Here is a 19,458-nt window from a genome sequence, read left to right as displayed (position 1 = left end):
AGCCATCTATTTTACTGTCGGCATTCGTCTCTCCTCCGCCGTCTTATCAAGTCTTCATCAAAGAACAAACCCCTGGCCCACAGGTCTCCTTCCTCTTCACCTTGAGCCGCTCGTAGTGTGCATGTTTGCGTTTCACTGCGTTAACTTTATGCTCCCTTTGTTTTCAGTTGACAGGCCTGGAGTTATGTAATGGGCCGCCCGTAAAAGCGTGGCCCTTTATGAAAACTCCAGTGCTCTCTACTTAAGACCAACACTAGACACTAGGCCTTGTCTCTTCCTTTCTTTATGGCCATCTGTGTTAAAGCGGGGGAGGGATCGCTCCGGAATCGCAAGTTCAAACGCCTGCCGTTGCTTTTATGGTGTCAATTGCTGAATGGATACCTCTGCAGACGCTGGTACAGGAGGACTTGGCCGAGGTCTTAATCCAAGTTTGGGGCCGGTTAGGGGCAGGGTCATTTCTCTCGGCCAGGGAGAGGCGGGTGAGTTCATTGCCTGGGTTGGGGCGGTAGGTAACCTCTGCTCTCTCAGTGCTGTACGTCTCCCCTCAGTGGACACTTGAGGGGGACTCATTGTTTAGTTGTGTGAAGATGAAGCACCGCATGCTGACGGATTATGAGATGGCTGCGTGATTTGTGGGCGGAATGTCCACAAAACCCACCACCCCCACAGATGGACACACACTTGTACTCTCTCACGTTGGAAAAGAATGATTTAAACACAAATTTGTTCTGCTTGTTTTATGAATGAAGCCCATTGAGTGTGTTTACATGTACAACAAAACGCAGATAACAGTCGAAATGTATAAATACTGATTTTAAGGCGGCACATCAACATATTGACAATGTGTATAATAACTTCCCAATCGTTTCACTGATAGAACATCCTATGAGAAGTTATTTACCTTAATTTGCATTTACCTTGCATGTTATCAGCTTGTTGAATGACAAGTAATCTAATTGGTCCAAGGATCTGAATATCCATTGAAGGTGCCAAGGGTCCATGAGGTAAACGGGTACCCGATGTGTCTGCAGCGTTGTAATTTTGACCAATCTCATGAATGATTAGAAATACAGCAGTATCTCTGCAACTCCCTAGTCTCGTCCAGAACTGATGGGAGAGATTGATTCTGTACTCTCTGCGTTTGGCCGAAAAAAGACCCTCCTTCATCTCACCCACCGTTCTGACACTACGCAGCTCCTACGCTGAAAACAACCAGATGTTTTGCACCATTTGTTCCATAGTAGCAGAGCAAGAGCATTAATTTCAACCCTGCAAAAAGCTTCTGAATCGTGCTGTTGGTCATCTGAGGCCGGACAATCCGGGACTAGTCTTCACTCCAACTCTGAGTTCCATTAAAGGGCTCCACTGTGGTTTGTTTTACTTGTTTTGGTCAGGCATATTTAAACAGTTCCTGATACAGAGTGGCATGGACCTAAAGCCTTTGAACACTGCCGTATAACTACATTTTAAGGCGCTTCACCTTTTAAATGATAAAAGTAGTGAGTTATCTCCTTGTTTGTCATGCACTTAAACCCTTGAGGGGTATTATTAAAGTGGAGAATGCGATGGAAAGAGTATTGTTAAGAGTATTTTTAAAATCTTGTAAATCCTGGTAATTTATGTCACCCTTTTCCCAGGGAACGTCACTCCCCTCCCTTATGGTTTGCATTTGGGGCCGAGCAGCAATGGACGGATGTGTGTACCTGTAATAGGGATTGTTTAACGCCCCCTCCCTCTCTTCATCTTTCTCCCCCAAATCCCTCTAGTCAGGATTTACTGTGCTGACCTCCCAACTCTCTGGTTCCCTTCCTGGGAGCTGAGGGCCTTCCCAGGCTCCCCAACCCAGTCGGAAGCTTGTAGCATTTAGGGGGCTGTGCCTCGTTTTTTTCCCATCCCAGGCACTGCATTTAATCAGTCCAGGCCTGCTGTGATTTGGTTTTAATTCTAAGGGGTGGGCCGATTTTGACGGTGTGATGGAAGGCAGTGATAAATGAGGGCTATACACCCGGTACGAACACCATTACTGGTATTACTTCATTTATTAAAGTGGAACTGGGCTTGTTTGCATGTTTTGCACAAGGTTCAACTCCAAAACCTGACCCACAAACATGCATTTCAGCATGTTATAGACCTTAATATAGAATAGATGGTTCTCAAAGGTTGTGACGAGAGGTTGCAGTGACATGAACCTCAGTGAACAACCAACATTTGTCAGTTTCTTGTCGTTTCGAAGGCCTCATATGAAGGCCATCATTTTGTGCTTCCAACGCAAAGGTGTACCTCGAAAAACCTTGTGTTGGCTAGATTCTAAGGCAGCGTCGCATGTATCCTTTGTGGATAAAACAATGCATCAGTGAAGTTCAGTGAAGGAGTAAATCCAAAATGACAGAGATGGGAAAAAATGTAAAAAAAATGTTTCATTCAAAATTGACGGTTTTAGCCAATATTTCCGGTTTTTTTTTTTTTTTTTTTTTTTTACTTGTCAAAATATGGAGCTGTTAGCATAGCAACATGCTACCCGCTAGCAAACTCTATACGCTTAAGTCGTGATGTAAGAAAAAAAATTCTGGATCAAGGTCTCTACTTGCTTCAATTGAGAATACTATTTCATCAGCCATTTATGAGCACTATTCGCATCCTGGACACAAATATTTTAACAATTCTTCAAATATAAATCATGGTTTGGCCATCTGAGATTTCAGTATGGAGATTTTTCGGTAGTGTGTTTTGGTGTTGTTTGTTGTTTGGTTTTGGCATCTGATAGTCTCACATAGCCAGACCTTCAGACTGACGGCAGAAGGTCTGGACTCCATAGCAGCCAAGGACCTCCCAGAGGCCGTCTTACCGACATGTAAAGCAACCAATCACAGTTTTTGTTCCACGTCAAGTTTAGGGGCGTTAGAAGATAACATTGGTGTAATATAACAGATCAGTGTGTAAAACTATTGGACGTATTTTCTATGCCGCAAACTTTACATACTTCACATACTTTTGAAAATCCAGCGTTCAGTTGATCCTGATAAGCGCTCATTGTCACAGTTGTAAACACTATAGCATTCTTCTTCCATGAGGGGGTTTGGCATCACGGCAACACAGCACACGTCTCCAGGTCATCCTATAGAATTCAACCAATCAGATGACGACTTAGAAAATCCTGAAGTGTTTCCAGTTACTTGTGCCATATGCATCAGGCGTTCAGCCAGCGGTCCGTGACGTCTGTGGCTGAGACTACAGAAACGGTGACGATTGACATCAGACTTAACAAGCAGATTGAAATCAGTTCCAAAGTGAGTCTCCTGTGCGCAATTTGTGTAACGTGAGTCACTACCTAGACAAAATGTTCCAAATTGGTCACTTATGAGGTTCTATGTCCATTTCGATGCTGCCTAGGTAGGAAGTGGATAGCGAGCGAGGGGAGCTCACTAGGTTTCGGAACGGAGCTCAAGTGTGTCCTCCCATGGGGCAAATCTGAACCTGTGTGTGTTCAGCGTACACGCTCAGCAGAAGTGGATGAGGCATCCCTGTCTGTGTTTTATGGAGTGTAATTGTGCGCTGGGAGGCACTGCCCTCTATTTCTCCTCTTAATGGCTGTTTGTGTGTTGTTTTAGTGACAGATTTACGTGTGGGACGGGCAGAGAGGGGCGGGTTGATTTACAGCTGGCTGTGGCTTTGGCCTCACTGGTTGCGTGTGTGCGCACGCACTGTCACTGTGTGTGTTCCAGGTGAATGTGCAGTCTGGCCGCCAGCCCAGCGTGTTGCAGAAACTGTGTCAGCTGCCGTTCCAGTATTTCAGCCACCCGCGACTCATCAAAGTGCTCTTCCCCTCGCTCATCTGCGCCTGCTACAATAACCTGCAGAACAAGGTCATCCTGCAACAGGAAATGAGCTGTGTGCTGCTGGCCACCTTCATACAGGTAAATCGCACCTTCATACACACCATCGCTCATGCAATTCACACTTTGTTTCACGAACATGTCCTCAAACTCTATTCCTGCTATAAAGGAGTGTGTTCACACGAACGGCAGTTTGCAACTGCAAAGCAGCTCAGTGATCGGAAACACATTTACTGAATAAATCTCGGAACACGTGGGATTAAAGCGGCAGTTTATTCGCAAACCTTTTTGCGGTATTTCGATTTTTCGCATAAATTTGCAACTTGGATGGACACAACTCCACTTAAGTTTTACTCAAGAAACCTTTGCAAATATGTTCCTAGTAGATTAATCAATAAAATTCAAATTTTAAAAATAAAATTTGTTCAGCCAATGCACAGCGTTTCACTTTTTTTTTCACGGTTTACTTTGTTATAATTTCCAATTGCTACTTTATAGCACGCAATTCTTTTTTTTTTTCGCTCAGTTGCTAGAAACAAGGTCAGAATTGTGAGATACAATTACATTGTAAACGTCTTCATTTGGCTTGTATACAAAGCGACTTAGAGTGAATTTAAGTTATTGGTGTATTCCCTGGGAATCGAACCCATGACCTTTTAGTTTCCAGTGCCCCAACACCCCCCTAAAAGAAGCAGCTTCCTTCGCTCAGATGGATGGTTTCCTCTGTCTGTTTGAGTGGATTTACCTGCCAGTACTTGAGCCTCCAGTAAACACCCTCTCCCTTCATCTTCTTCCTGACAGCGCTCTCCACACTGCATCGCCGCTGCCATTACTTACAGAGAGATTAGCTCTTACTCCAACAAAGACAGGGAATCGTCATCTTATTCAAACAATGGAAAGACTGACGATGTCCTGCAACTGGACATCAGTTGCTGAGATTGACAAAAGCTTTATCCACTTTATCCAAAACTTAATAAAAAGGAAATTTGGTCCTTAAATAATTTTATCTGAAGTTTGTAATTTGCATAGCCAAACTGAATGGCAAAAAAAAAGAACCATTTTTCAAACGGACTTCTCTGAACTCATCTGAAGATGATCCCATCTTCCATTGGTCGAAACACCATTGTCCCGCCCCTAAATAACCCTATTGGTTTAGCCAATGCACAGTGTTTCACTTTTCAGGGGAATCATTATACAAATTGTTTACTTTTAGTTGTATGCGAATTATGGAAGCTTGTTTCCGCCACAGAATTTTTTCTTTGTTTTGTTTTTTTTAAGATAATTGTGAATTTTTTTATTTTTTTAAATTTTTTGCAAGAACTAAACTAAACTCACAATTCTGACTTTTTTCTCGCAATTCTGAGTTTATAACTAGCAATTCTGACTTTTTTCTCGCAATTGCGAGTTTAGATCTTATAATTCTAACTTTTTTCTTGCAATTCTGACTTTCTCGCAATTCCGAGTTCTCAATTCTGACGTTTTTCCTGCGATTCCGACTTTTATAGCAATTACGAGTTTATCTCGCAATTCTGACTTTTTTCTCTCACAATTACAAGTTTACATCTCTCAATTCTGACTTTTCTCACAATTACAAGTTTACATCTCTCAATTCTGACTTTTCTCACAATTACAAGTTTACATCTCTCAATTCTGACTTTTCTCACAATTACAAGTTTACATCTCGCAATTCTGACTTTTCTCACAATTACAAGTTTACATCTCGCAATTCTGACTTTTCTCACAATTACGAATTTACATCTCTCAATTCTGACTTTTCTCACAATTACAAGTTTACATCTCTCAATTCTGACTTTTCTCACAATTACGAGTTTACATCTCTCAATTCTGACTTTTCTCACAATTACAAGTTTACATCTCTCAATTCTGACTTTTCTCACAATTACGAATTTACATCTCTCAATTCTGACTTTTCTCACAATTACAAGTTTACATCTCGCAATTCTGACTTTTCTCACAATTACGAGTTTACATCTCGCAATTCTGACTTTTCTCCCAATTACGAGTTTACATCTCAATTCTGACTTTTCTCACAATTATAAGTTTACATCTTGCAATTCTGACTTTTCTCCCAATTACGAGTTTACATCTCGCAATTCTGACTTTTCTCACAATTACGAATTTACATCTCTCAATTCTGACTTTTCTCACAATTACAAGTTTACATCTCGCAATTCTGACTTTTTTCTCACAATTACAAGTTTATATCACGCAATTCTGACTTTTTACTCACAATTGCGAGTTTATATCACGCAATTGTGAGAAAAAAAGTCAGAATTGTGAGATGGTAAGTCGCAATTACCTCTTTTATTTTTTTACTCAGTGTTGGAAACGAGCTTCCATAGTGAATATCTGTCTGGGATAAGAGAATGTTTTGCTCCACGAGCATCACCAACTGGAATAAATAATGAAATCTGTTAATTTTGTGTAATCCAGGACTGTGCCACCAATGAGAACCAATCGGACAGCAAAGCTTCACAGCCAGGTGAGAACTATATTCGCCAAATTTGAGGAAAAACAAGTCATCCATATGAAATCTCAATATATCTTTGCATACGCGACTGACGATATCCAGCTTTAGACATATATTTCAATTACGCTTAAATATACATAATATACATTTTAAATTAGATTTATTGTCTAAATATTTACAATTGTGAAATGGATCCAGAAATCCCCATATTCTGTTCTAAAGTGCATTAGTTAAAAATAAATGGCTTTATTGCTCACGAAAGGCTCCTTCTGTCTGGCATTGATTCAATGCTCTACTTCCTGTGTCAGTGTTAAACCTCTGATCTTTCCCCATCAGAGAAGGGCTGGGCTCCTCTGAACTACTGCGAGCTCTCCAACCGCTTCCCCAGAGACCAGTGGGACTCCGCACTTCAGTTCTTCCTCAAGAAGCAGGAGGAGTGAGCGAAGGAGTGCAGTCATTTACAGAAGCACATTACACACATTGACATTGAAGCCTAATGCATATTCCACAATGCAGAACTGTTCTGGAGGGGGTTTATGGTACAAATGAAGACAGTCATCAGACCTCCATCGAAGCCGTCAATCAGTAGTGAGTCATTCCTAGTGGTTTTCCAGTAACTGTATATTAGCATATATTAGCGCACTGAAAAAAAAAACTGACTTGTCATACACGTGTTTATGAGCAATAGAATGTTTACAGGATTTACCTTAAATACATTTTTGGACACATTCAGTGATTCTTGTTTTTCACAAAAGATAATCTAGTGTAATGGTTGAATTTGGCTGATATTCTGTTGTTTTGTACATAAAAAGATACTGGGGAATGAAGTAGAATAAACTGAAGCCCTCATTTAATTTAGGGAGAATGACGAGTTACCTCATCCGTCGGTTTTCATGTTTTCATATTTCTCAATGAATAAAGAGGAAGATTTTTTTTCCTGTAGCTGACATATGATTTTTGGAATTTTTGTTGTTGTGTTTCGTTGCTTGTTCACTTTTTATACTGTAATTTATACACGATTTCCACACTTCTTCCTTGTTAACCTGTTTTCTGTCGTTTTCTCAGTGTATTGAAGCACTTAAAAGTTTAATTTAAGAAACGGATGAGTTTAATAAAATATTTAATACTGCTCAATCGAAGTTATTCTTTCATTTGTAACAGAGGATGAAATATTGTTTACCAGAATATGTTTTTGGACCAGCGGGATTCAAAAGTCAGAGATGAAAATGTTTTTTTTATACAAATGTTTTCATTTATCAATATAAGCAATTGTGTCAAAAATGTAACATAAAATGTTTAGAATGTCTTAGTATTTGGTTTGACTCCCTTTTGCCTTAAAATCATGAAGTTTGTCAAACCTGATGATCGTGTTCTCCAGCATGATTTGAGACGATCTAAAGAGCATCATGAGCTTCAATGAAAGCAAGACCATCTGTATACAAAGGAGTTCAGGTTTGTTCATGCAGCATCTGAATTATTTTTGATAAATTTGACATCATAACGTTTCTTTGCTTAACATTTTTAAAATCCTACAACTTTGTTTACTTCCAGGTTTAAATTACATTAAGAATCTCAGACCCTCAATGTGATCTCAGACTTTTTAGATTCTAAAATATTGTTATATTGTACAATCACACTATTTTATACTCCCATGCATAATTGTGATTTTATGTTGAAGAGTTATAAGAACATTTCTCAAAAAAAGAAAAAAAAAAGTTTTAATTGAGAGCTTATGTATTTATTAAGTCCATTTAATGGAATTTAAGTTGAAATGACTCAAACATCTAAGTTGATTGTACTTAATTTAAGGTTGTTGTTTTTTTACAGTGAAATGCAGTGGAGCTGAACCTGAAATGTGGGTTAAAACGGCATTGTAAAAGGGTTGTGGCCACATAACCAGGGTCCTCGCTGGCCCCGGGGCAACACAAACAGCCCGCTTTCCTCCGTCCCATCCTTCTCTCACACACACTCTGACTATACTGTCTTTTCTACCTGTGTGACTCACTGAGTGAGTTACTCAATACATGACTGTGTCAACATGCACTGGAGCCTCTGGGTCAGACTGACTTCCAGGTTCATAAGAACTTCAGTTCTACACCAAATCTTTTCATTAAGTGAAATGTCACTTTTTTTTTTTTTCCTTGTTTTTTTTTTTAAACAATGCTTTTAGATTCAATCCAGTAAAATGAATGCATTTTATGTGAGATCTAGATGATGGGCTTTGAAATGGAAGTGGGTGTATATGTGACAACTTGAATGGGAGCTGTTTTTATAGACCATTCCGTTATTTGCCATTCCGAAACCATCTGAGAGCTCGACGTTCTCGTGATTTTGGCAGAGGAACAGAGGAACGCTGTGGCCCTTTCCGTCCTGTCAGTTAATGAATCATGAATTTGATTGCTAAATCTGTTGTCTGAATGTCTCTTGCATTCACTGAAATGTTTCTCTTATTTTCGGAATTTAATTAAGAAACGCGACTGTGAAGAAGAAACGCGTTTTTATGATGGCATTCTCAAGTTTTTTTTTTATACAATAGCAATGTTATAACAATTAACCATGTAGGCTATTTATTTATTTTTTGACAAAATTACAGTTTTCTCAGAGTGGGGATATGTCAAATAAAAATGTGATGCAATGGCAAATTCCAGACTATTATTTTATGACGGGTTTTTATTCATGATAAAACGCTTCGAGGTTTTATTTAAATGTTTGTTTAATTTTTTATCATTATAAAAAAATAGATAAATAAATGAATTTTTTTTTAGATTTGAGTTCAAGAAAAATTGAGTTATTTTGCTGCATTTTGTGTAGCCTACGTTAAAATTTATTTTGTTACATTTTAATACCGTAATTATTCCCCGTATATACTTTGACTTTCGTATGTCTTGCCAATTTAGTTGTTTTTATTAAACATAATATACGAAAAAAAAAAAATGTTTGAATTTTTTATTGAATGTTCTTGCAGTGAAATTACAACAGGTAAAGAAAGCTCCGAATGCGTTTGACATCGTTTGCCTGTTCTCAGCATCAACATATATTTGTATATAGATTATTTCGTTGTATTTAAAGGTTTGAGCTGGACTATTGTGACAGTTTTAAATTAATTGTAAGGAATAAATTAAGCTTGAATGTATGAAATGACAAGGCATTTCCATAAAGGGACATGTAGGCTAGTTGTTTGGTTTAGGAGTCAGATGTATTTTAGGTTTCGATTTATAAACTAAAGGTTAGCTAAATACTTTGACATTTCACATTAAAATGACAGACAGGGGAGAGTTGTAATTAGTAAAGACTTTAAAGATTTGTTCTATACACACATGAACTTGGCTTAAGTGTGCGTTTATTTAATTAGACCTAAATTATTAAATTAGTGGCGGAATTTGAACCAAGATGCGGCTTTTGACCTCTGGCCATGACATCTGAATCGTTATTTCTCCCTAAAGCAACCATCATAAGCGCTGCACGTCGCCAACCCGTCGTCATTCAGAAGAAGAACTGTTTTATTTGAATCCAATTAAGCTTTCTTAATTTCATTCGATTTAATGGGGTGTAATCCGGATCAGACAGTTTAGCAATTAAAAATCATCAAAGATATGCCTTTTCTTTTTCTTTTTTTTAAGTAGGCCTATTTAAGCATATATTTTAGAATTCGTGTATTTTAACGGAAGACCAAAATTGTCAAATTAGCCTACGTGGCATATTTGCATGTAGGCTAATTTTCTGAAGCAAAGTATCTTTTACAAGCTGGCAAATTAATAGTGAATGAATACGTTTTTGGTGAGTATTATCTTAGGTTTAGGCTTTATTTGTTTAATTGAATTATTGTCTGTCGTCTTTGCAAACAGAATGCGCTTTTGCGCCTCACACAACACCTCAGTGCAGAGGAAAGCTGCATAGATTGTAAATAGTAGGCTAGATGTAAAAGATTTAACATCAATTCAGTAACGATATTATTTTCGTATCTAATCGCTGTGAGATTTTGCTGTTAGATTTTGAATAGAGAACTTCTAACAACTCGATGCAAGATTTTCAGACAGTTTATTTCATAAAAGACCCTATAAAATCGCCTGACTATGCCAGGTTTTTTGTGTTTACGTATTTCCTAGTTAAACAGGAAGCTTGAGCGGGACATGTGGAAGGCCTTGTTTTGGCATGCCATAACATCGCTGCTTTGGAATTTCCATACTTTCTGTTTAAATTCGACGAAAAAGTATTTCTCCACCACTGTTAAAGAACGCTCTAATTGTCTATTGTGTGATACATTAATGGATATATAGGCCTATTTAAGCTACTGACATAGCCTACATCCGCCATGTTAGCGATGTCAAGTGAAATACTTAGCACTGCAGGTGCTATAGCCACACATTTAGGCTAACCTCCATTTAATTATCTACAACACTCACAGTTAAAAAGAGCAGACATTAGATGTCACTGTCAATAGCATGCACTTTTTGCATAATATATAGCGAAGTAGGCATATCTGAATTATTTGATACTTGCTAGTCATTTGCCGGCACTGGGGGAGGGGCGTTGTCATTCTAAAAAGCATTTGATTGGACAGAAATCAGGAGTGCAGGATGAGTCATCAATATTTTTGTTCCATTTTCAGAAAGAAAAATACTAAATTCATATATCCACCAAAAGTAAGCTTGTCAACATTGTTTAGCAGAACACTGTTGTCTCAAAACTTATGGATTAAAAGCCACAAAACACCTTGTTGTTTTTTTGTTTTGTTTAAATCCCTGAATTAATTGCAGAAAATGAAGAAAAATAAGCGTAGCAACAGAAACTGCAGCGCTGCCTTACAACTGCTTATCCTCCAGAGAGTTTAGTTATCTGACAAACAGGATTATCTTGCCACAATGGCCCGCAGTGATTTTGGTCTGATCTTCTGGTGTCCAGCGGCTATATCTCCTGACTCGGAATGAAAAGAAACCCTGGACATGCAAGGGTGCGTTTGCCGAGAGGGAGTCCCGTTAAGAGAGAGGTGCTTCGGGTTTGTTGTGCTTCCATTCAGTGGATCATTTGCAGGTGATGCCGAGCGCAGATAAGCGGCCGCCGATCCCTGTCCTCCGTCTAGACTCACAGCTTTACGAGCAACACGAGATTGATCACTGCTACGGGAGGGCTTCAATTACTCATTCAGTATCCGGTCGGTACGATATTTAAATAGATGGATAGATAGATGTATATTCATTCGAAGCCTCCGTTAAGGGCTGAATGTGACAGATCAGGGACCTGTGATCATGTTATAGCCTCAATATATCAATGCATCTTTATACGCGATTGACCAGCAGATAAGAGACTTTGGTTACACTTTATTTGGTAACACTTTATTTTACAGTGTCCTTGTTACATATGTTACATGTACTTACTTACCATGCATAATTACATGCAACTATCCCTCAACCAAACCCTAATCCTACCCTAACCCTATAGTAAGTAGGCTACATGTAGTTAATTAATATTACTCAGTACTTAAATGTATAATTACACTGTAACAGTGACACCTTAAGTGTAACCCTTTATTTTAAGGTGTCTGTGTTACAGTGTAATAATAGATACATTTAGGTAGGTCTACTGAAAAATAATAATTAACTAGCCTACATGTTCTTATTATGGGGTTAGGAATATGGTTTGGTTTAGGGTTGGTTGCATGTAATTATGCATAATTTATAGTTATTACTACAGTAACTAACATGTGTAACAAGGACACTGTAAAATAAAGTGTTAACGAGACTTTATTCATAGCTATATTTATCACTCAAGAAAAACGGTTACTTTTTAACGACACCAAAACCCATATTTTCTGCTTACAATCTTTATAGGTTTTCCTAAAGAGCAGCATAAGAATCTTATCCCCAAAACAAAGAACATTTTCTGCATAATGCGATTCTTTATAATCAGTAGCCTATTACAATATTCCGTCTTTATCTCTGTTATAATTTCCCCAAAACGATGCAAAAAACATAAAGGTGTGTATATTGTTTTGAGTGTATATATACACACAAAACAATAATGCACGTCTGTATGGGTATAACGAAAAAGCAAAATAAAATTTCATAATAAATTCAGATATCACAACACTGCAGTTATTCACTATTTAATTTTGTTCACGTTGCTCCTGTTCTTTTTACTAGATCTTTGGACAGTTATTTCCCGTCCTATATCCAGTTGTATTATGACTGAAGTGTCTTTCATCTTGTTATAAAAAAGATATGTGTAAAGGTAACATGATATGGTTGTCTTTGCATGCAAGCTTCCTCAGACATAAACAGCATTTAACGTAGTTTATTTAGGTCATTTCTCACTTTTTGGTATGGACGGTTGTCCTGACAATAAATAACAATAACTTACTTTTTTAAATCGAGAAGTTTATACAATCTGTCATCCATTCGTTAAGATAAAATATTTTACAGCTCAGTTTTATACATCTTCGGAGAGATCATGCGCACTAAGACAAAAAAAAGTTGCTTTTTGTCTTATTTGGAAAATACCACTTGTTGATAAAGCTACACATTGATGGTCTTGAATAAACACTGTTAAGACTGTTGTTTTCGTAACTGGTCCATAATCAAAACCAAAATAATGTGTTCATATTCCGTTGGACGTCCTGGATATACGGTCCAAATGCTTTAAAAACAGTTTTGTAACACGTCTGGAAACCCCAAAGACGTTTGGAAAGGCTCCTCCGTTTGGCAAACTGTTTAAATCCATCTTGTTTAATCCCTTTTTCCGTTCGAGGCGGTGAGGTGATGGGTTTTCATGCAGGGCGGGTGAGGGCATGCTGGGGCAGGAGTCTCCGGTGGGCTCTCACGTCTCCACGGGACTGGGCACCATGCTGTTGGGGGTGTCGGGTAACTGCGATGACAGAGAGGTCACATCACTACCAGACGAGTTACCCAGCGAACCCGACTCGGAAAATGACACCTATAGAAGGGTGAGGGGAGAGTTGGGAATCAGTATAGGCTGTTCGATAGCTGTCAACATGCTGAGACTATAGGTATAGGCTACATCTGCGGCCCGAATTTGATTAAATGACAGAGTTTTACATACGATTTGCAATTGACATTTACATTAGCCTAAACAAGTTTGGTATGGTGTTACATAACAGACAAAATAAAGATAGGCTAATAACCAGAGTGCTAATTAACAGCATAGGATCAACTTTTCAAAAGAATTTCTGTCTGAAATTTCGCGCGATCTCGTGAGCGTCTTTTCGCGCCCTTTCAGCACAAAAACACATCGTTTTATTTATTTATTTTTGTTTGTTATTTATCGTTTTTGTCGTACACATGCGATATGTAAATTTATAATAAATTACTAAATATTGACACTAGATTATGTTATGTCGATGTACCACCCGATACAGGCTATGTTCTCTATTAATTGTTGCTACGGAGTTCGTACAATCTTGTAGTCAACTTACATTGAAACATGTAAAAACCCAGTTAACGAAAAGGCTATATGCCTATATATAGGCCTATATGAAATATATATTTTTTCTATTAAGTAAAAAATAATTACGATACACTGTTCGTTTGAAACTAGAAGCTACTGCAAAATATCATTTGAAATAATTGCCAAATGGCAGCGCTTTAGACCTAACAATCTGTAGCCATTTTTTTTTTCTTGAAAATGCTTAAATTATATGATTGATAATTTTGATAAAAGAAAAACAGTCGGGATGGAATGGAGGAGCACATTAAAGCCTAGTTGTTAGGCCTTGTAATAATAAGTGTTCGGGGATGGCAGTCCTCACCAGCTGTTGGAAAGCAGGCTGGTCCAGGTCACTCTGTAAGGCAAATTCGCTTAAGGCTTTCCACGGAGGCTGATAGGTTTGAACTTCTACAGGATTTCCCTGGACCGTGGTGTCATGTCTAATCGGGCTGCCTGCCACCAGAGGCGTTCCCGTGAGACCTTGAAGATTCTGCAAAAGGTTGAGGAGAAACCTTAGCGACACAGCTTATCATATTTCACTTACAAAGAATCTTAACACTTTAGGAGGGAATTTCAAATGTGTTCAAAATCATTGAAAAAAAATCACAGCCATCCATTATATATCGCATTTTGAATATTATGCAGTGAAAAATGAATTGAACCACTAGATAGATAAATAGATAGATAGATAGATAGATAGATAGATAGATTGTCAAAAAAGTAGCTGTCTTACATTTTTAAGTTGGCCTACAATCAATTTGGATGTTTAAGTAATTTCAACTTAAATTACATTAATCAAAATAAGTTAAGCAATTTTCAACTTTTTTACGAGTTAAAACAGTGTAAAAACATGTCATAACGTATTGATCATATAATATTTTACAGTGTATAGATAGAGAAAACCAGGCTATGATAACCCTAAAAATTTGGCAAGCGTATGTAACATCAAGACATTTTTAATCTCCAAAGAAGCATAAAGTCAGCTCGATTATAGCAATATTTGCAAAGAATCATTAAAGGAACTTTATTTGAAGGGTAGCTATAGTCAAAATAAGTTTAGTAGCCTACCTAAAGCAAATTCGTTGATTGCCATCACTCATTAGAATTAAGTAGCCTACAAAACTGATCTTCCTACCGTTTTGTCGCTGTGTTGCTGTTGTTGTAGTTGTTTCATAAGTATGGACCTCTTCTTGTCTTTGCAGCGCTTGTTTTGGAACCAAACTCGTATGACTCGTGGACTCAGACCGGTCATTTCCACGAGCTGCTCCTTCATTAGCGCGTCCGGTCGCGGGTTTGCGTTATAACACGTCCGGAGAGTGTGAAGCTGCTTTTCGTTTAATACTGTCCGAACACGCGTGGTCTTCTCAGACTGCTTATGAACGTGGTTCCGGTGAGGTGGCTGACGAACTGGCACAGGTTCTGCGAATAAAATAGCCTACGTGTAAATCACTTTTCGGCTTGAGGGGTCATTTCATTATTTAGACACACTGCAGAAGAGCACGCTTACTTGAAGGTTAAATTGTGCATACACACATCGGTCTGTAGCCAAGTGCGTGTCAGTCAAAACACCTCTTAGGGCCTTCAATATGCTCTCAACTTTGCTGTATGTGCAAAATGTTGAAGGATCGACATAGGATATAAAAGTATAACATGCAATAAGTGCACCATCTTACAGAGCAATAAGAGGGTTAAGTAGTGACACATAATCGAACAGAACATTGGTTATGGTTTAATGCTGTTAACTAAGCTTTTAGTCAACTACCAGATGTCAAAGCATTACAGTCCAACATGCTAAACCGTTTATTTTAGTCAAATTATCTAAATGCAGTTTTAGTTCGAAATTAAACGTTAAAAGTACAATTTGTCGCCTATCTAATCAATAATGTATTTAAGAAAAAAACAAAAACATTTTCTACTCTGATATCTGATAGCCAAGAAAATAACAGACCTCGCTAACACTTAATTTTAGTGTTACACATGTTACAAATGTACATTCCATAGTAATAACAGTAAAGTATGCATAATTACATGACTAACCCTAATCCCTAACCAAACCCTAATCCTAACCCTATTAATATTACTTAAATATATAATTAGGCTACACTGTAACAATGACACCTTAAAATAAAGTGTAGCCCAGAACTCTTTATTTATATATCGCAAAATTGCACTTTCTTTTTATAAAAAAAAAAAACGCTGTTTCCAACCAAACGCATAAACAGTTTGATTAATTTCACGTCATGCTAATTCAATCATAAATATCATCAAACAATCTGAGCCAGCTACAAGTGCGTGCCATGAGGGGTTTTACACGAAAACAAATATCTTCAAACTGGCACCGAACACAAGCTACTCGGAAGTCTGTTAACACAATTTCACAAGCTGATTAGATGTAACGGAGAACTAAAGTCTGGGATCTCACAGTGGCCGTTAGTAGGCTAATATTTCACAACAACACCTACTACAATAACGAAAATATTAATATTATTATTAATATTAGGCATGTTATTTTCGTGACACTACCTTTGTGTAGCCTACATGTACTGTTATTGTTGTTATACAGCACCCTAATGAATTATAAATATAGACAATTATGTGTAACTTGGACATTAGCATTGCTTTACTATTATTATTAATAATGATAATTTTCTCAGTAGTATTTTTATTGTTACTACTACCTGGGATGTGCAGGGGCCTGTTGGAGTGAATGTTCCCGGGACTGATGGGGCTCCCGGCTGAAGCGCGCTCCATGAGCAGCCCGTGATCCGCCCGGCAGAGCAGCTCCTCATCCCGCAGAGAGAACTCATCTCCCGGGAGCAAATGTCTGCTGCACACCGAGCACCTGAAACACTCCATGTGATACACGTTATCCCGGGCCCTCATCACCAGGTCACTGCTGCAGAAACCGATGTTGCATTTGGCGCATTTGATCCCGAATAATCTGCAAAAATCCAACAGAAACATTTGCTTATTTTTACAGTTCGTTTCCAAAACCGTCCAACTCATCTCAGCTCGATTTTACAAGGCCAAGAAATACGGATCGCAATCACAATTGTAACTCTGTTCTTAAAGCATGTATATAATTAATTATAAATGTTACAATACACACAATACAATGCATTTATCCTTTCATGAATAATTACATATTCCTATCCGCAGAGTAAACAGTAGGCTAAAGAGTAACAGTGCAGAGTAAATAGTAGCACATTTGTAAAGAATAATGCATTAAAACATTACGTGTTTGACTGTTTTAATGCATTATTCTTTACACATATGCTACCTAATAGAGTATTATAACTGAGGTTTCATATATTTACGAGAGCATAGGCTAGGTGTGTATAAGACACAATGAACACAATGCTTTATAAAATCAAAACAATACTGAACAAACACCGTATTAAAAAAAAAATCAAGCATGGCAAGGCTAAACCAAACATGTCTGTATTAGCATAATCACACTCAAGCCATGAAATATTGGAATTTTGCTGACAAATTATTAGTTTCCACTAAATAGGCTATCTTAGTTTTTTGTATGCTTTACTATATTTTATTATAGCCTATACTGTATAATATAGGCTATATTTTTTTTACCTCTGCAACCAAGGTTGATTAAAATACACTTCTTTAGTTTATGATAAAACTGCAGAACAGCATGCAGGGTTTTCCCACATCTCTAGATCGGTTCGGGTCAAGAATCTGTGAAAAAGAGGGCCTCGACGAAATTCCAAAGCTGTGAAATCACAAATATATGAGTGACTCGTACCGTACGTAATCTCTCTTGCAATAAGTCTTGCCGTCCCGGACGAAGCAAGTGCACGTCTCATCCAGGTACTGACTGCATTCTGCGCACTTCAGACAGGCTGCGTGCCACTCCAGGTCCGGGGACACTCGCAGGATGTACTGATCATGGATCTGACTTCCACAGCCTACACACATGGCGATTCCAGACTTCTCTGGATATGGAGAGCAAGGATTAGCTAGTGTCCTCCGACTGCGCCCCTATATAGCCTGTTTAATCCCCCCCAAAACACCGCCGTCGTGCAGATATGCAAGATTATAGCTCATGCATCCTCTGTCGTTATTTTTCCTGTTTTATTTCATTATATTGGTTCGTGTTTTTGTACGTTTGCAGATAAGTCATGCTTAGCACAAAAAAATAATAATAATAATAACATAGGCTAGTCGACATAAAAATATATTTTGATAGCCTATAGTCGTCTACTGGAAGAAAAAAAAAGAAAGAAAAAAGTTCTTATTGTCTCGGTGCAATGTTAAACTAATTTTGCATTAACGATATTCAAAGTTCTTGTGTAATGACGAACAAAATGAGCTAAAACAAACACCCAGCACTTACTTTTTGAATGATCCCCCATATCACCCAAGAAAGAAGGATGGGGTAGAATATCCACCATACAGGAGGGTTAAGGCAGAAGGCGTACAGATGAGGAAATGGAATGGGAAACTGCCTCGTCCCGAGCTGACTAATAACTTCTGGCCGAAGAGCCTGTGGGAAGAGCAACACACAGACACGGGCTCTGACGTCACCGGGGCCCTGACGTCACATGCAAACCTGGACCACGCGCGCCCCCGAATATCAGCAACAGACCGAGGAGGAGATCCGACCACGAGAGATGTTTTGAATATTATCTACCGAGGAATTGAAGATTAAACTCACACTTCTGTTTCTCCAAAACATAACTGTGAAACAGTAGCAACGGTGAACAAAACACACAAGAAAAGTAGCTGGAAATTCTCTGTTTTAAGTTAGCCTACATTTTAGTGGCAGTATTGCATTTAGGTGTTCAATGAGGAGCTGGACCAACGCATGAATGTTAAGTATGCAGCGACATTATTATTATCTGCGGGTTTAAACTGCATTTGATATAGCCTACTGACATAAAACTTAAAAATATATGAATTTATTTTCAAAATATTCTGCTAACTTTCTTAAAACAAATAAACATTTAGCATACGCTACATTCGTTTCGTTGATTTAAAACATTTCCATGTGAATTGAAGTCCATGTGTTACAGTGAGCCCCCTACTGGACATCAGGATATCTTCACATATAGCCTAGTGTGTACATGCCTATCATATGGCTTCATATTTGTAATAGCCTACAGTTCATAACCCGTTTTTGCCAGTCTAACAAAATGTATAATTTAGGTAAAAAACAACTGACTATAGGCTAAATGTGAAATAAATTCAACAGAAATACTACATTTCAGCTGTGCAGTGCATTAGAAAAAAACGGCTTAGAGTATTAAAAATTTCGAGAGATAATGTAACATTTTTAGTTTGACTTCGAATGTAACGTGTTTCAAACCCGATTCATCTAATTTAGGCTTCTTTGAGCGTTTCCATTGAAAATTACCATCATAAAATTTTCCAACATGGACCTGCATTCTTCGGTTAAATGATTTAATCTGCTTGGGAAAATGTCAGAAGAAGAGACTCACAGCACAGATTAGTTTAGAACGGTTATGTTTTGCTTGAACGACACGCACCTTGCATTAAACTGTGCATTTTATTGTGAATAATTCGCTGACATTTCCAGTTGGTAAAACTTCGAAATGAACGTTCAACTGCCTTAAAAGATTGAATAAACTCAGTTTGAAGATAACTATTGTTTCAACTCACAAATAGTCAAGACAATGGATTACTTTTATTTTTACTTTTGAGTTCAAAATCCAC

At 38.0% G+C, this 19,458-nt stretch overlaps 2 protein-coding genes across 4 annotated transcripts in view; one reads left to right on the top strand and one right to left on the bottom strand.

Moving 5' to 3' along the window:
• scaper (S-phase cyclin A-associated protein in the ER) overlaps positions 1 to 7,453 on the top strand; it is a 107,215-nt gene extending 99,762 nt beyond the window's left edge. For both annotated transcript variants that reach the window (XM_084397156.1, XM_084397155.1), the window contains 3 exons: positions 3,723 to 3,914; positions 6,288 to 6,336; positions 6,661 to 7,453. In XM_084397156.1, the coding sequence (XP_084253282.1) occupies positions 3,723 to 3,914; positions 6,288 to 6,336; positions 6,661 to 6,764 (345 nt within the window). In that variant the 3' untranslated portion in view covers positions 6,765 to 7,453. The remainder of the gene's footprint in view (positions 1 to 3,722; positions 3,915 to 6,287; positions 6,337 to 6,660) is intronic.
• A 5,147-nt stretch (positions 7,454 to 12,600) lies between these two features.
• Positions 12,601 to 18,310, bottom strand: isl2a (ISL LIM homeobox 2a). Of its 2 annotated transcripts, none has more exons than XM_084397578.1 (6): positions 18,119 to 18,310; positions 17,528 to 17,717; positions 16,443 to 16,705; positions 14,900 to 15,183; positions 14,087 to 14,254; positions 12,601 to 13,254 (listed from the first exon to the last, which is right to left on the bottom strand). In XM_084397578.1, the coding sequence occupies exons 1-6, from the start codon at positions 18,174 to 18,176 to the stop codon at positions 13,138 to 13,140; spliced, it is 1,080 nt and encodes a 359-aa protein (XP_084253704.1). In that variant the 5' UTR covers positions 18,177 to 18,310; the 3' UTR covers positions 12,601 to 13,137. The 2 variants fall into 2 exon arrangements, with proteins under 2 accessions (XP_084253704.1, XP_084253703.1); XM_084397577.1 differs by having other exon boundaries at positions 12,602 to 13,254; positions 16,440 to 16,705; positions 18,119 to 18,296.
• Between the last annotated feature and the right edge of the window lie 1,148 nt (positions 18,311 to 19,458).

The sequence above is a fragment of the Rutilus rutilus genome (assembly GCF_951802725.1).
Source record: "Rutilus rutilus genome assembly, chromosome: 23".
Classification (NCBI taxonomy): Eukaryota; Metazoa; Chordata; class Actinopteri; order Cypriniformes; family Leuciscidae; genus Rutilus; species Rutilus rutilus.
The sequence above is the reverse complement of the archived record's forward strand: the minus strand, read 5'-3'. Positions and strand labels throughout refer to the sequence as shown.

Excerpts from the sequence above, each read along its gene's own strand:
- isl2a (XM_084397577.1), bottom strand. The coding sequence starts at position 18,176 with ATGGTGGATATTCTACCCCATCCTTCTTTCTTGGGTGATATGGGGGAT. Across the intron at positions 17,718-18,118 it reads TATGGGGGATCATTCAAAAA|AGAAGTCTGGAATCGCCATG; the intron begins GTAAGTGCTGGG and ends CTCCATATCCAG. Across the intron at positions 16,706-17,527 it reads TGCAAGAGAGATTACGTACG|ATTATTCGGGATCAAATGCG; the intron begins GTACGAGTCACT and ends GGATTTTTGCAG.